Raw genomic sequence first — 18084 nt, 5'->3', positions numbered from 1 at the left:
TCACCTAGCCACCCACACAGTCACTCATTCACGCAGTCACTCACCTAGCCACCCACAGTCACTCATTCACTCACTCACCTAGCCACCCACACACTCAGTCACTCACCTAGCCACCCACACACTCAGTCACTCATTCACTCAGTCACTCACCTAGCCACCCACACACTCATTCACTCAGTCACTCACCTAGCCACCCACACACTCAGTCACTCAGTCACTCACCTAGCCACCCACACACTAGTCACTCACCTACCCTATGCCCAACTTCCTTCATGTCTCCACGCTCATGTTCAATCGATTCCAGTTCGATGTCAAACATGCATCTCTCCATACTTTTATTTTCAAACACTGTTCTATTTTCTCTTGGGGTTTATATTTGCAAGCGTATTAACCTGCTAAATACACGCACTGTACAGAATGCCAACCCATGTTTTTCAATGGGATTTTCAATGAGTCGGGGTATATTTTTACCAGCCCCCCCCAAAAGGGTCTCTTTGGCATTTATTTCAGAGCTCTCCGTTATGAAATTAAATGGGCAATATTAGTGCCATGGGCTACAGCAAGAAAGGAGCATCACTCGTGGTGGGAGCAAAAACTTTGGCTATGAGCAAGTTGAGAACCCCCCCAAATTGTAAATTAATTGGAGCCGCTAAAGTTACGGCACCCGAGGACTGCCAAGTGAAATCTGGTTTGGGGCTCATGGACAAAATAGCAATGCACACGGCAGACAAACTCGGCAGGTTAAGGAGACTAATCATAATTATTTTAATTTCAACATTCTTCATTTCCACTGCGACCTTTAAAATCTTTCGGTACAGTCAATATAGAAATCTAAATTAATCCTCCAAAAAATGACAACTAAAATGTAAACGCGTCAATTGCACTTTCGACCTATACCCACGGTTAACTTTCAACAAGAGTGATGGGACATTCACAAATAGTACACAAAGTGACAATGATGTTGACACCGACGTTCAATACGGCATGAAACATGTTGAGTTGTCTTCTATGAAGGCTGGGCAGTGGAGAAGCACAGTTTGAGGGTGTAGAGGTATGGAACATCTGAGAAAATAAAAACAGGGGAGCCACATGACGTCTTCACTGGAGCACACAAAAACTTAAAACAATGAAGCAATTCTTAGGAGGGTCTTTGTCGATGTCAACAAACTCGTTCAGGGAGCTAAGATAACGTTGAGTTGTGATAAGTGAAAGTGCTTGGCTATGTCAACTTTCAATTCCATTCTGTATATGCAAAGAACAACAACGAAATCCAAATCGCCCATAAATAACAACCTGTTAATATATAATATAACAATCTACAACTGCTTTCGCTTCCTGCAATTTCACCCAAGGCTGCTAGGCAGCCAGTGTACACAGATGGTGCTATGGTAATAACAAGCGCCCCCCCCAAATCTGAACATTAGGTGCTCAACAGAGCGTACGACCAAAGATTTGCCGATAATGCAGCCCCGCTTCAATGTCATCGCACCAACACAAATGGCCAACACCCCACAACTTACTTGCGTTCTTCAGGGGGTGATGGTTAATGCACGCCAGAGCCTCCATGGCATCGTTCTTGGTCTCCCACTCCATCAGGCCGGACACGCTCCTATCGGCTGGACACGTGGACGGACCGTCGCTCATAGAGTCATTTGGGTCGTGTAAAACGCAACACCCTTCGCCATTTTGATTTAAAGCTTTCGTGACTGCAGGGATTCATATTCTTGGTTCTTTCGGTAAAGTCACCACCACGTAGAAGGGAAACAATAAAATAATAAAAATATAAAATAAAATTCTCACGACGTTTCGACTGCAACACAAGCAATCATCATCAGGTGTGAAAACCACAGCAAGAAAATTTTAAAAAAGTGGCGGTTATTTTTAACGTTAGCACCACGGAGAGTGATTTGGCAGTTGTTCAGATGGACGAGTCCATCTATGTTCTGAAAAGAGGAGGGGGGAGACGAAAATAATGGATGCGGTCTGAAAGCCACCGTAAGCGTGAACAATCAATTAAGACCCGAAATGGTTTATCAAATCCTTCCAATGATTGCTAAGCCAGAATCAATCTTCTCGGTTGAAATTGTCTGTGTTTGTATATATTTATTATTTTGTTGTTTCCCTTCTACATGACTTTACCTAAAGAAGCCGTGTTTAAAGGGTGGTGTCAGTCGTCGGTGAATTTCTGCAGCAGGAAGGCTTCAGTCCGATGCCTTGGCTACGCTAACACGCTTCAGTCAGCTTGGGCGCGAGTGAATAGCAAGGACTGCTCTCGGGAGAGAATTTCTCACAGGGTTTCTTGAGCATGGCCTCATAGCACACGTTGCAGATCATCTGGTGTCGTGCTGTAAATCAAGCGACGATTGCATGGAGAATACAGTACACGATTTATTCTGTGCCGTGACACGTAAGATAAATAATAAACATACTTTGCGGGACTTACTTTTTCCAGAAAACACTTTGAAAGAGCGGGGCCTCGCAATCGACATTTCGTCGCACAGCTGCGGGGACAGAACGGGCGGCGTTCACGTTATAGTTGGTAACAGTTAACGTGCACCAATCCCGTTTTCCATTTTTAAATTTACATTCGCCAGCTTTGGAGCAGTCTTTCAAAGTGCTCAGATTAGTGTGAACACCAAGCATAGACTCAGGGGGAATGCAACCATTTGCAGAAACAATGTCCAAAGACTGAAATGTAAAGCTTTCGAATACGAATGAATATGAATCGTAATGTATTAAACAGGACAAATTAACGCGAGGTGTTGTCTAGTCTGTAACAAAAAAGTCCCTTTGGAACATCGACTGCATTATTTATACATCTTATGTTTTAACCGCTGAAAGGAAACTACATTACACCATTTAACATTTGTCCCGTCACAGGAAACGTGTCATGGGCCACCACAAACTCCACAACATCAATAGGCTCATCTTAAAAACCCACGATTGTTTCACGTGCAAACTTTGGACTTGAATATTTATAAAAGCTTCACCTGGGAAAACTTTTAAAGAAACCGAACGCGCTCCCCTTCTGCGCTGCTGGCAGCAGGCTGAAGGGGCGGCGGGGGCACGGACCTGCGCGAACATCTCGGCCGTGATGTCCGTGGGTGCGTTGAAGAAGTGCAGCACCGCGGTGGGACGCTGGTTGCGGTTCTTCGCCGCCTTCTCGCTGTCGGCATAGCGGTGGTTGCGAGAACCTGTGTAGTCCCTGTAGCTGTCGGTGCCGTCCGGCAGCTCGAACGCCTGGCCCGGCACAATCGACCGCTGCCTCGACACGCTGCCGAGACGAGGGCGGAAGGGAGGGAATAGCGCGAAGAAACTGTTTTTAGTTTTTATTTTATCACGTTCCAAATTTCATGTGCTCTTTGGTTCGATTCGGTAAAGTCACGTGGGTAAAAAATAAAATAACAAAAAATCACGACGTTTCGGCCACAACACAAGTGGCCTTCATCAGGTGAAGGGACCGGACTGTCCAGAGGACAGCGTTGGAGTGAAGACAGCAAGCCCAGGTCGCGTCCTTTAAGCTTGTTGTCGCGGCATCTTTTGAGGAAGGTCAGCGTCTCGATGAGCTTTGACTTCTTGTCCCGTTGTCTGTTGAAAGCTCTAACAGATAGGTGAAAGCCCTCCCCGTAGAGCTTCAAATCTAGAATCCAAATTTCACGTTCGCTATTTCAATAAAGGCCCTCCCCGTAAAGCTTCAAATCTAGAATCCAAATTTCATGTTCGCCACTTCAATAAAGGCTCTGGACAGCAAGTAATCGGGGTCCTCGTGAGCTGTGTGACAAGTGTTTCGTTCACGGTATTCATCAGCTCTCTTTTTCACCGTCCTAAAATTTCGTCACTTGCACTAAATATTTACTAAAGTGTCTTCCCTAAAGAGAAAGCAGTATCCAATTACATTAACAGGATATGACGAGTTACATTTACCAATTTAACACGGGAACAAAAAGGCTCACCAGAGGTTGATTTTATTTCCAAAGATCTGAGACATATTGAGGTGAAAAACCGCCCTGTGCACGGCGTACTGATCTCCCATCTCGACCATGGCGGCTCCCGGCTTGCTCTTCAGGAACTTAACCTACAAAAATAACAACCCGTAAGACGGTTCAGCATCGCGCAATCTTGCACGAAAATATCTACAAGTTTCGTTGTAACGCATTGTTGAAATGTGAAGTGTTGGCCGAGGGGCCATTAGAAAACATGCACAAAGAACACTTCGCATTGGGTACATTTTTGTAAAGAAAATGACCAAATGTGTATGTTGTCAATCGGTGAACAAATTTGGTCGTGTGAATCTCCCACTTTATATAACACGATCAGCGCACGACGTGCACCACACGCATGCGTACGCATTGCACCGCGGTTGAACCTTTGGAAGAAAAAAAACGGGGACTCATTTCAAAGCAGGTGCGCGCAACACCCAGCGAAGGCACCTTCTCCACGTCGCCGAAGAGGCAGAGGATGTTAAACACGCGGTCGCAGTTGAAGCGTTCGGCGTCCAAGTCGTACACAATGAGGACCTTGTTGTCGGCCTGCTGGTTCATCATGGCCTGCACGTGCTGGCCCTGGGTACCACCCAGGTTGCCCATTCCTCCCATGCCCATTCCTCCCCCACCGCCCATGCCCATGCCGTCGCCGCCAGATCCGTAGTCGACGCCCGGTGGCGATGGCTGCTGGTGGCCTGTGACGCAAATACACAAGAGGGGGAAACGCATCGTGAACAGCTGAAACTCTCTAAACTTCTCTGAAAAACAGATTTACCACAGCCATCATCCTACACACACGTGTGCCCTTTCCTATAAGATCAGGCAACCCAGGATTCACCACTCTACCCCTTGGAGACACTGGAAAACATTGGTCCAGAAGACTCAGTTGCCTAGGGAAGACTAAACTAGTTTTTATTTTAGGTTGAGGCCCACCAAGCTCTTATTCAGCATAGCTTGTTTTAAATACCCAATACATCTGATAACTGTTGGAAATATCGTCTCTTAAAACACAAAGCAACTCGTACGTTGCAATTGTTAACCGCAAAAAAAGGTTTTTAGGATGCACCTTAACACTAATTCCAAATAAGAAATGTTCTCAACAGGCAGCAGGTTCTTTCAATCTGACAGCAAGCTGAAGGAAACCGAAATTACAGCATTCGCAACAAAGGGATTACCTCCACAGTCGCCACCACCGCAAGCGTGTGCTTTGGGATGTTCGCCAAGGAGAGACGTTTGCTTCGCTGGCATCACTGCATTGCCCTCTGAAAACAACAAAAAAACGATCACCAAATTCACCCACGGGAAACATAAGCGCTCACTGCTGCACAAAATATGACAATCCAAAAAATTAATTCTGCACCCAGAACATTCACACTACCAACACATTAAGAAATTCCGGGCACACTCCACAAGGGGGCGCGCTGCGTCTGCCCATAAAACAATCGGCGGTATTTTAAAAATGCAGATTTCACACGGCACAACATAAATAACGAGTGCCATACAAAATACAGCGCGTAAAGAAATGCTCATCGCAAGAAGAAGAAAAAAACAAAATTTATTGGAGGTGTACAGATGCACGCGACAAATTGTTCCGAGGTGCGGCGTCAGCGAGTGTCCGTGGTTGCCGCCTGCGATGCCCGCTCGTTTCTTACCCAGTCTACGCTTCGACGGGAACACAAAGTTGCCCAGAGTCGGGCGGCGGCTGACGACCCATCGCGAGGAGGATGCAACAGAAAGGCCGGCACCTTCTTTCCTGCGCCAACAGCAGTCACACTCGGCACAAACGGACCCCCCCGCGTTGTCCGTGCCACCGCACCTCTCGCTCTCCGGCGACCCTTTTTGGTTTGGGGCTTAAAATTGGGACGCTTGAAGTGGGCGACGGGGCCTTACGAACCTTTAAAATGAAAAAGATCGCCGCTTATAAACCGATGCGAAATGCGTTGTGTCTGGCATCTGCAATGTCAAAAGCCTCGTTTGCAAACAAAACTTTAGCAAGGCAGTCTAAACGTACGAGCGTGGAGGTAAATTCTCACCAACGGAGCGATTTTAAGCCCCAAACGCATCGGCACGCATTCCGTTCGGCTTATTTCCAAGTCCCGTTCGCGGTGAATGCGGGCTTTCGTCGCTCCCAGCTTCTTCGCGGCGGTTCCGGTGCTTTGCCGGTCTGTCAGCGCCGTGTCCCCCGGTGCCTGCGGCTGGACGCGGGTTATCCGATGGCCTCTGCCAAGCGGCACGTGGCGGTTGTGGTGCAGCGGATGCAGCGTGCTGCGCCGAGTGTTCCGTGACGTGGCGCTGCAGGCGTGGGGTGCGCGGGTCGGCCGTGCGTGTCACAGCGGTGGCGGTGTGTTGGTTGCTTGGTCCCTGGTGCCTCCCAAGTGCCGACGAGGATGTCGCCAATGTCGCCGTTCGTGTCGTCGCCGTTCACGTCGGTGGCTGTTGGCTGCCGGGCGCTTGATTGCTCGTGTGTTGCTTGCAAATTGCCTCCGTGTGCTTCTGTGTGCGGCAATGCTCGCAGATGCTCCTTGTAGCGTTGATGTTGGGAGTGAGGAAAATACTCTTCGAAGCGTTTACGGAAATTTGGCGATTAAATCAAACCGCACCGTGTCCCTGAAGCTCCCTTGATAAAGTGGCGAGACTTACCTCTTCGGAAACTAATATCTGTGCGTACACACAATGTACTCGGGACAAAGATACCATTTTCCTGTTCAGGCTCAATCGTACCAAATTAAAAGGGTTACTTTATAATAAGTGATATTTTCAATCGTAAATATCGGCTTTTCTGACATCCTCTAAGCTTCTCCGCTTAGTATCCAGACACCACATAATGCAGTCAAGGTTTCTCAACCCTACAAAATATAAAAACGCAACGTGCAATGTCCACCTCAAATATGCCAGTGAAAGTTGGCACCTACTTCTGATCCAACAGACACACACCCTGGTAAATCTAAATATAAAAGTAAAACCTTGGATTGCGAGTAACTTGGTCTGCAAGTGTTTTGCAAGACGAGCTAAAATTGTAAATAAATATTAACTTGATAAACGAGCGAGGTCTTGCAATACGAGCAGTGTACGTGTAGACACACTTTGTACTGCCGTGAGTCACGTGATCACACAACTGATAGACGAGTGCTTTGATGTACGAGCGCTTTGGATTACAAACACGTTCCCGGAACGAATTATGCTCGCAATGCAAGGTTTTACACTGTAGTGTAAAAATGCCCAGCCTTGATACACCCCGAACAACCGAGTACCCGCCCATGGGCCACATGCACTTGACGTTGGGAAAATCTTCAAAGCTGATCAAAATCTAAAACGCCACCAACTTAATGGCAATGTCTATCGCATGTCCAGTACCAGGGCAACAGCTTTAATGGTAACAAAAAAATTAATCCAATGGATTATTGAACACTCCAGCAGCCACATGCCTCCTTGTGAATCCTGTTCTTCACAACATTCACTTATACTGCCAAATTGTTCTGAAGGGTAAACTAGAAAAAACAAAGTACACGGGCACGAGTTTAAAACCAATCTGCCCAGAGTAAACTACGCAAGCTTAGCATGGGCTAAAAAAACACAAAGATTATTTAGTTATATGTTGCGCTAGCTGTTACTACCCGGCTTCGCCCGGGACTTGGATCCACCACGCCCGGCCGCCTTTGTCTCCCCAGTGGCGATGTTCACACACCACAGCAGTTACTCGTTTGAGGCTGAGTCGACCTAGGGGAGGCCCAGGACCGGTTAAAATAATCGTCACCGGTGGTGGCGGTGAACGGGAATCGAACTTGGGTCGCCGGGTTCGTAGCGCAGCGTAGCGCTAACCGCTACACTACGGGTCACGTGACAGATTTGACGTCACAGCTCACTTGCCGTGCAAAAAATAAATGCATTATCGAGCTCCCCCCCCCCCAAAAACAAAAGTGTATTTGTGTAATGTTTGCACGGTATACAGTCTGGAAAGTACCCACATGGCAAATTTCCAGTTTGTTGCATGTCGGGAAGTACGCTAAACATTTTGAACAGACACACATATTCACAACTTTGCCTTTTATATATATGGAGATGATAGGTATAAACGAAAATAACCTTGACCAGCTCTACACAATTGCAGTGATTGATACAAAAGAGGGGAATGGCGTTTCAAATAACTTCCTGTGACAACGACCAAGTTCTGTAGATTGTAAACAGTACACCAATGTGCTTCAAGACAACCAAGTGTCTGCAGGTGTGACATTTTTCTGCAACCAAAATCTCAAGTGCAGAAGCTGCATTATCCTCTTGAGAACGCTCCAAACTTCCCCCTCTACTTGGCCACTGATCTTCAAGTATAACACGGCGAAGCCGGCCGCGTACAGAAATAGTCAATGCCTGTTTCATCACGCCGTGCACACCCCTCCCCTTGCGTTAAAAACGTCACCCCCCCCCCCCACACACCGAGGGCTCACCACCACCAGCTGTCGAGAGAGCGCGGCTCTGATATGCTCGATATTGGTCTTACCTTGCTTGAGGCCAGGGTTGGTGAAGTCCCAGGTCTCAGAGTCATTTTTAAACACATTCAGACGCGTCGCCTGTAAAGAGGACACAGCAGGGGGAAAAGATAAACATTATTCGTGGCCAGCATATAGGGCATAGATGCTGGGAAAAAATTATATAACTTTAGAACCTTCTTTGGTTCTTTCGGTAAAGTCTCCACGTAGAATGAGGATAAAAAAATAAAATAAAACAATAAAATTCTCACGACGTTTCGGCCACAACACAAGTGGCCTTCTTCAGGTGATAGGAACAAACCTGTCGTCCCGACCTTGTGTTGTGGCCGAAACGTCGTGATAATTTGATTGTTTTATTTTATTATTTTATTCTCATTCTACGTGGTGACTTTACCGAAAGAACCAAAGAAGATGAATCCTTGCAGTCACGAAAGCTTTAAATCGAAACTTTAGAACCATTTAAAATTTACAAGCATAATAATTATTAAGCGGTCATTACCCCCGAGACAATTACGGCACGCAACTTGCGGTGAAGCCGAGGTACTTAACGCAACCCTTAACTTCCTGGGAGATGAATGAATAAGAGCTGCCACACGTAGGAAGTCAACGATAAGCTAAACTTTCGCACCGTACGTAGCAAAAGCATGCTTATCGGAGTTGTGGGAAAACAGTGGCCTTCTGCCACCAGTTTTTTTTTTAAGATCACGTGTTGATTATCCCTCTTCGTTGGAACAAGCTCCCTTCGTGTTTGCAGATAAAAATCGCTATCCCTCGGTGGCCTATTTAAATTCGAAACTTGTTTAATTGCACAAGTTTGGCATGCTCTGCCTAACTCGGTATTATTTATTCGCAGTGTTCCTCGTGTACTGTAAAGCGTTAGCCTTGATCGTATACCTCAAAAATGTTGAAGTGCCATAACCCCGTTATGAAAATGATGCATTCGTTATTACTGTTCTGTAATTTTATTTCCTGCTAACAATGTAACATCTCCCCTCAGGTACTCTGCAGGTCTCGCAAAGCGGTCTATGGCTGAATGTTAATCACCCGTCACCAAATAAAATCGAATTAAAAACCAACTCTACCCTTCCCACTGGATGCGAATTTTCCATTAACTGGCTCAGGGCACTGGCTCAGATGAGAACCACCCTCACACGGTAATATCAATTGGGAAAAGTTTGACTTTAGACAACGGCAAGGATGCCCGTCATGCACAATGGGTTGTTGTAGGTTGTGGGGCTGTGTGGTGGGCAGCTGTAAAATCCATTGGGTGCATTGTATTTCTATGCTGCCACAATATATGCTACACTCCTTTACCCCGCACACAAGTCAAATAACCCCCACAACAGGCATCGAGTGCGGAAGCCCTCATCTAGCAATGAATTGCCGTGTGTATTCAGCATTATTTGCTCACCAAAGTGGTCAATTCAGTATATTAAATGAAATCTTTGGTCTGCGGGTGAAAAAAACCAGGTTGTGGTGCACACACTTGTGAATGTACAAAATATCGGTTGTACTTGCCCTCGCATACTCCACTATAAGAGTACAGCAGCCCGAATAGATGTCCGCTCCATTCAGAGATGAGTTCGCTCTTTCGGCGCTCTCAACCGAAACAAACGTGGCCAAAAATTAAGGAAAACACGACCATTTCATTTTAATAACAATACATTTAGCATCTCCAAAATAACACGTAAAATTACGTGAATGGCGGATATATCGTTACGGTTATGCATCTCGTTGAAAGGATATTCCACAAAGGCCTGCAGGCCATTCTTCCTGAAGATCACAATGCGTTGCAGAGGCCCAAATGGTTTGCAAATGTTGTAAAGCACATCCTGCAGGACCACATGGAGCACACAAACGCAGCGAGGTGATTTTGCACGCATTACCAAGTAAATTTGAAAAGCTTTTTTTCCAGTGAATTTTTAAGATCGAGCCATACAGGACATCAACGCTTTCCAAAATCAACATTAGGTCTATATATTGTTTTTTATTCAATGCCATTGGTAGACTTCGAAGCACAAACAAAAAACACGACTTCAATTGCCTCAAATGAACCAAAGGATCAATGTAATTTCCTTAGCAAAGCCATTCACTGTAATCCAAAACGGACATAATTTCACTCGTATAAATGAAACACGCGCGTGTGTGCATGGCACACCCGACAAACTATTCACACATTAATGTCCAGCTGCTGTAAGTGTAACAATGCCCACCGTGGTGATGGGGTAGATGGGGTTGAGGATGGTGAAGAGCAGGACGTGGTTGCTGTTGCCGTTGTCCCCCGGGACACCAGGGCGCCAAAGCTTCTGGCTGGTAGAGAAGTTAAAGTAGGCCGGCTGCCCACACACGTAGACGGAGCCCTTGGACAAGTAGTCGACGCAGCTGCAGGAGCTCTCCGGGTCTTCAAACTCCACCAGCGCCTGCCGCGTCTTGGGTATCATCACCACGTAGCTGCACGGAGGGAGCGATTCAAACGAGTGCCGTTATTCAAAGATGTGGCCGACTTTAAAACGCGTGCCTGTTGTTGTTAATGTTAAACACGAGGTTGGTCTGCTCCAAGTCACCTCATTTGATCTCAAGAAATGTTTCAATGCATGCAACGGAGTGGAGACTGGTTGGATGCAGGTTAGATGCCACGTCCCATTTCAGTTTGGCAGTGTAGTACGTTGCAATTGAATGTACTGTAAGAATATAATTATATTTAAAATACATCTTTAGGGTAATATAGTCTTCTTCTGTCGATGTATCACCTGACAAACGAAGCCTCTTCAAACGTACATAAACAAGGTACGTGTGTGCACCATTTCAATACGAGATATTAATTTTTAACACGGTTACTAATCACACTTGAACGTGTGCCGCTTTTGTCAGACGGCACAACAAAAGCAGCAGCGGCACTTTAATTCGGAGGGAATTCGTGACTTGGGAAAATTGAAAAACAAACGGTTTTTGTTTCGATTTAAAGCTTTCGTGACTGCAAGGATGAATCTTCTTTGGTTCTTTCGGTAAAGTCACCAACACGTAGAATGAGAATAAAATAATAAATTAATACAATAAAATAACACAATTCTCACGACGTTTCGGCCACAACACAAGTGGCCTTCATCAGGTGAAGGGACGAAACTGTCCCATTTCAGTTTGGCAGTCTCGTCCCTTCACCTGATGAAGGCCACTTGTGTTGTGGCCCAAAACGTCGTGAGAATTTTATCGTGTTATTTTAATTTTGATCGATTTATTATTTTATTCTCATTCTACGCCGTGGTGACTTTACCGAAAGAACCCCAAAGATGATGAAGCGGTTTTTGGTTGGTCACTTGAGGCTGTAAAGGCCCCGAGTAAGCCACGCCCGGCGTCGCCGATCACGCCGTGACGTGGGCAACGCCGCGCCCTCTCGTCCGCCGCCACACGCGGCCACGACTTTTTATTTACGGAAGTGGTTCTTGAGCTTTAATCTGCAGCCTTGCCACCCCCCCTTTGGTTCTCAATATTTTTTTTAAAACGTACAATGTTTATTAATTTAGAGGTTTGATGGAACAAAGTAGCGGTGCTTACATGCCCGTGCTCAATGTGTTTCGATGATTTACCTTGTTAAAAATAATCTGGCACGTCTTGCGCCCCCAGAAAGGGCATCTCCCACCCCGTGCTTAAGAACCATCGAGTATTTTCGTGTTATGCAATTTCTTGAGTTGTCGAAGCGAAAATCGGTAATATTCGAATTTCCAAGGTCTACGTTCACTCCACGTCCGCAAACACCACCACCACAACAATAATAACAATAACAACAATAATAACAACAATAATAACAACAATAATAATAACAACAATAATAACACCAATAATAATAACTATAATAACAATAATCTTTGTTTTTTTCGGTAAAGTCACGTATAAATAAGAAATAATAAAATAACATAATAGCGTACGACGTTTCGGTTGCAACACAAGCAGCCATCATCAGGTACAGAAGAGCTAAATTTACGAGAGAGGGGAGACACATAACCTCAGATGTATACACAGACACCCAAGTAGGGGGAACTAACACCGACACAATAGGGGACACAGAGAGAGAAGCATACCAAACAGACAAGAGTTTAGCAGAATTTGGAAACCAAATAAAGCAACACAGACGGTCGGTCAAAACACAATTAACGCAAAGCCTGGTTGATTACGTTATTTCAAAGATTGCTAAATTGCAAGTTAAGTATGAAATTTAAGATACAGACGGCACACACACACATAGACATTAAAGTAGAGCGGACCAGCACAGGTACAAGCACACAGTGAAGTCGCCTTAAATAGGCAGAGAAGGCAAGGCTGAGAGACAATGGGACATATTAGCATGAGAAGGCAAGGCTGAGAGACAATGGGACATTTTAGCATCAGGTATGCATAGAGCAAAGTGGAGCACGGCAGCAAACATTCGGAAGCACCAAGACCGACACACAGGCAGAGACAGCACAGAGAAACAAATCCAAGCACAGACACAAAGGCAGATACACAAGCAGAGACAACACACAGACAACACAAGACAACACAAAGACAGACACAAAGATACAGACCTTATACCTCCCCGTAGAGGCGGTTTAAACTTGGTTCAAAGGTTTCGTGACTGCAGGAATTAATCTTTGGTGTTTTCGGTAAACAACAATAACAATAATACAGCTTCCTTCCCCATGCGGGCAACGGTCACCACCGACTGGTCACCTGACTAGGCCAAAGTGCCGCACGGCCTCCACGAGGTCCGACTCGAGGGCTGTGTCCAAGAGTCCCCGCACGTGAACCACAGCCGACGGTGGGGGCTTGTGTGGGTCCTCAAACGTGTCCTGTGCACGTCGGCAAGGAAGCAAACTCAACACGACTATTGTGCAAAGCTGTTGTTTCCTCCTATACCGAGAAGACAGTTTTCAGTTTCATTTATTTGGTATAGCCCTGTGAGCCATTCGGCTCTTGAATCGGGTGCAACCGCAACAAACAAAAACATGAACAAGAAAAACATCTTACAGTGATTATGTGACTGTGCAAACAGAAAATCCAGGAAAAATCAGCAAAATAATCCTTGAAATAGCACCGTACACCAACGCTGTGTGCAAAAATCCCAGTGGGATGCAAGTCAAACAACAACAACAACCACAAGACAACTTAGATTAAGGCCATCAGTCTAACTCCGTACTACAACAAAACAAACATGGCCAAACCATAAAACTTTTTCAAAATCACCAAAATAAAGCCACGGCTAACATCGCCGGCAAGTGATATCGGAGCAGATGCAGACACTTGCATTAAAGGGGTTTTTAAATCTGCATCCGTTTGGCAAAAAATGGCCATAGCTCAGTGCCATCATTTCAGTAATCGCTAAGAACGTTCGCGAGTTTAACTTTAAATCTAAACGGCCCTCGAGTTACAAACTCTGGAACTCGCATCCCCCACCGCCAGGTGCGCTTTTGTAGACGCTGTAAAGTTTTATTATTCCGCAAAGTTTTTAATCACATTGGGGAGGGTCGAAGAGCTACCCCACGACGCCATCGCGTGGGACATTTAACACATCGGTATTTTAACTTAATTAGTATTTTAACTTTTGATTTAAAGCTTTCGTGACTGCAGGGATTAATATTCTTGGTTCTTCCGGTAAAGTCACCACGTAGAAGGGAAACAATAAAATAATAAAAATATAAAACAATACAATTCTCACGACGTTTTGACTGCAACACAAGAAGCAATCATCGTCAGGTGTGAAAACCACAGCAAGAAAATTTGAATAAAAGTGGCGTTTTTTTAACGTCAGCACCACGGAGAGCGATTTGAGAGTTTGTTCAGATGGACGAGTCCATCTATGTTCTGAAAAGAGGAGGGGGGAGACGAAAATAATGGATGCGGTCTGAAAGCCACCGTAAGCGTGAACAATTAAGACCCGAAATGGTTTAACAAATCCTTCCAATGATTGCTAAGCCAAAATCCATCTTCTCGGTTGAAATTGTCTCTGTGCTTGTATATGTGGATAGCCTCATGAACGAATCTCTCCTGGAAGGCAATGTTTTTATTCGTGGTCCGCCAGGAAGTGTCTAACTGTGTTGTTGGCCTGACTGGATGTGCTTCACATAATGTTGTTTCAGGTTTGTTGAATTCTCGTCTCTCATCTTTTGCTGTATTTACCTCCGTGATTTGTTCTTGACACCTGATGAAGATCGCTTGCGTTGTGATCGAAACGTCGTGATTGTTTTTTTAAATATAATTTAATTGTATTTCTACATACGTGACTTTACCGAAAAAAACAATGAGTAATGTTTTTATTGTTTCATATTTTTATTATTTTAGTTCAGTGCAAAGAGAATACACACCCTTAGAAGAGAAAACGCCGTCTAAAAAAATTACACTGGAAATAGCCCAAAGTGTTAACGAACACGAAATCCACGTTTACCAAAACGCGTTTTACTGAACGTAAGCAGAGCCTAGCGATGCTGTGGTCCGCGTGGTCCATCCCCAACACCAACAACGAGAAGCTCTTCGCAACGGCACTGGAATCTGCGAGTTACAAAGCTAAACAATCACGTTAAATAATATAAACACGGCTGGTGGTGGTGGTGGCACGTCGCCTGAGTGAAGCCTCTGGCCCAGGCCTCACAACGAGGCTCTGGGCGAGGAGGAGTAAAATAAACATCTTCTCGTTATAAAAACACCTCGTCAAGTCGCTCGTCACTGACGCTCACCATCGCGCCCGCCTGGACGCGGTCGTTGCCTTCGCCATTGACTCCCAGGCGCTTGGCCGCGTGCCGGGCGGCGGAGGCGGCGGCGGTGGTCAACATCGTGATGGCGTGGAGCGCCGGAGGGAATCGATTCGCGATCTTGTCGCTCGAAAACGACGCCCGCGCGGATCGCCGAGCGTCAGCGGCAGCAGCGGGCGGCGGCGGCGGGGCGATTCCAACGCGTGACATCGATTCTCGGATCGATGTGGCCTCTGGCGATGTTCGCGCGGCTTGGTGTGACCCCACAGCCACTCGTCACGTGACGCCTCTCTCGGCCGACTGGGGCCGGCGACGGAGATCTGAAGCAGTCGTGGGCCTCCCCCTAGGTCGGACTCGGACTACAATTAAATTTGATTATATTTTTATAATATTAAATAAATAATAATAAATGATAAATAATAATAAATGATAAATAAAAATAATCAAATTTGATTATTGTAAAAGCATTATAAATAAATAAAAAAATCCAATAATCACATTTTATTACTTTTAAATAAGAATAAATAAAAACCACATTTTATTATTTTTTAAATAAGATTAAATAAATAAAAAACATACATTAAAATAATAAAATGTGATTGTTTTAAATAATAAAGAAATATACATTATAAGTTAAAATAATCAAATTGGATTATTTTTCAATAATAATGATTAAATAATAAAATAATTGACCTATTTCGATCACTTTTACATAATAAATAAAGGCAGAAATATTTAATTAATAATTTAGCCTTTCTTTATAACCACAAATAATCACATTTGATTATTTTAAATAATAAGTAAATAAAATTTCGTTTAAAATGTAACTAATCAAATTTGATTATATTTAAATAAGAATAAATAAATAAAAATAATGAAATCTGATTATTATATGAATTAAAAAAAGAGGGATGACATTGTCATCCTCTCAGCCGACAAGGTCAATGCCACTGTCATCATGGATAAAATAGAATATAACAACAAAATTAAAGAATTACTCAATGATGGTAGCTATACAAAAATAAAAAGAGATCCCACCAACAGCCTTGTCATACAAACCAAAATCATTTCTGATTCAACCACATTAATTGATCAAACCAAACAGTTCTCGTTGAAACCTTCTGCTGCCAGGCCACCAAGATTATACGGCTTACCAAAAATACATGAAGTAGCACCCTTCGTCCCATCGTCTCTACTACAGTGAGGGAAAAAAGTATTTGATCCCCCGCTGATTTTGTACGTTTGCCCACTGACTCAACACTGCCCATAGACTCAACACTGCACCATAGACTCAACACTGCACCACCATAGACTCAACACTGTACCATAGACTCAGCACTGCACCATAGACTCAACACCGCACCATAGACTCAACACTGCCCATAGACTCAACACTGCACCATAGACTCAACACTGCACCATAGACTCAACACTGCACCATAGACTCAACACTGCCCATAGACTCAACACTGCCCATATACTCAACACTGCACCATAGACTCAACACTGCACCATAGACTCAGCACTGCACCATAGACTGAGCACTGCACCATAGACTCAACACTACACCATAGACTCAGCACTGCACCATAGACTCAGCACTGCACCATAGACTCAACACTGCACAATAGACTCAGCACTGTACCATAGACTCAGCACTGCACCATAGACTCAGCACTGCACCATAGACTCAACACTGCACCATAGACTCAGCACTGCACCATAGACTCAGCACTGTACCATAGACTCAACACTGCACCATAGACTCAACACTGCACCATAGACTCAACACTGCCCATAGACTCAACACTGCACCATAGACTCAACACCGCACCATAGACTTAACACTGCCCACTGACTCAACACTGCACCATAGACTCAACACTGCCCATAGACTCAGCACTGCACCATAGACTCAGCACTGCACCATAGACTCAACACTGCACCATAGACTCAACACCGCACCATAGACTCAACACTGCCCACTGACTCAACACTGCACCATAGACTCAACACTACACCATAGACTCAACACTGCCCATAGGGGGATCCCTGCCTAGGGGTGTGAGGGGTCAAGGGGATCCCTGCCTAGGGGGTGTGAGGGGTCAAGGGGATCCCTGCCTAGGGGGTGTGAGGGGTCAAGGGGATCCCTGCCTAGGGGGTGTGAGGGGTCAAGGGGATCCCTGCCTAGGGGGTGTGAGGGGTTTTACTGGCACGAAGTTTTCGCCGAGGCTTCGCGGTCCGCCCCTCAAGGCCGCTGTAACTTTATTGACACCACGCGGTTCCTGTAACTTTATTGACACCACGTGGTGTCTGTAACTTTATTGACACCACGTGTGTCACTGTGTGTCGCTGTGTCACTGTGTACACTGTGTGTGTGTACACTGTGTCACTGTGTGTGTGTACACTGTGTGTGTACACTGTGTGTGTGTACACTGTGTGTGTGTACTGTGTGTCACTGTGTGTACACTGTGTGATGTACTGTGTGTCACTGTGTGTGTGTCGCTGTGTGTCACTGTGTGTGGGGAGCGATAGTGTAGCGGTTAGCGCGCTGCGCTATGAACCTGGCGACCCGGGTTCGATTCCCGCTCACGGCCAACACCAGTGACGATTATCTGAACCGGTCCCGGGCTTCCCCTAGGTCGACTCAGCCTAAAATGAGTACCTGGTGCGGTGTGTAAACATTGCCACTAGGGAGACAAAGGCGGTCGGGCGTGGTGCTGGCCACCCACCCCCTCGTGTACCGTTCAGGCCTTCATAGGTGCTCGCTAACAGCACTTGCCCCTACAGTCTAAGGCTATATGGGGGATCTTCAGCAGTTTCTATTGCTGTGGTTGTCCCACCTGATGACGATTGCTTGTGTTGTGATCTAAACGCCGTGATCTGTTATGTTTCTAC

The 18084-nt window shown here is 45.4% G+C and overlaps 1 protein-coding gene across 5 annotated transcripts; it reads right to left on the bottom strand.

Moving 5' to 3' along the window:
* Nucleotides 1-318: 318 nt before the first annotated feature.
* LOC142911130 (heterogeneous nuclear ribonucleoprotein L-like) lies at nt 319-15521 on the bottom strand. 5 transcript variants are annotated; one of them, XM_076060204.1, is made up of 13 exons: nt 15142-15516; nt 13172-13290; nt 10681-10918; nt 10214-10299; nt 9986-10082; nt 8479-8548; nt 5159-5245; nt 4431-4678; nt 3954-4075; nt 3073-3274; nt 2444-2501; nt 1521-1616; nt 319-1062 (listed from the first exon to the last, which is right to left on the bottom strand). In XM_076060204.1, exons 1-13 carry the CDS (start codon nt 15394-15396, stop codon nt 1007-1009), a joined length of 1734 nt encoding a protein of 577 aa, XP_075916319.1. In that variant the 5' UTR covers nt 15397-15516; the 3' UTR covers nt 319-1006. The 5 variants fall into 5 exon arrangements, with proteins under 5 accessions (XP_075916319.1, XP_075916320.1, XP_075916321.1 ...); XM_076060205.1 differs by having other exon boundaries at nt 15172-15515; XM_076060206.1 differs by lacking the exon at nt 13172-13290 and having other exon boundaries at nt 10681-10896; nt 15172-15514.
* Between the last annotated feature and the right edge of the window lie 2563 nt (nt 15522-18084).

Source organism: Petromyzon marinus, unplaced genomic scaffold (assembly GCF_048934315.1).
Source record: "Petromyzon marinus isolate PM22_M1 ecotype Great Lakes invasive population unplaced genomic scaffold, UKy_Petmar_22M1.pri1.0 PM_G_Scaffold_17, whole genome shotgun sequence".
NCBI classification, from domain to species: domain Eukaryota; kingdom Metazoa; phylum Chordata; class Hyperoartia; order Petromyzontiformes; family Petromyzontidae; genus Petromyzon; species Petromyzon marinus.
The sequence above is the reverse complement of the archived record's forward strand: the minus strand, read 5'-3'. Positions and strand labels throughout refer to the sequence as shown.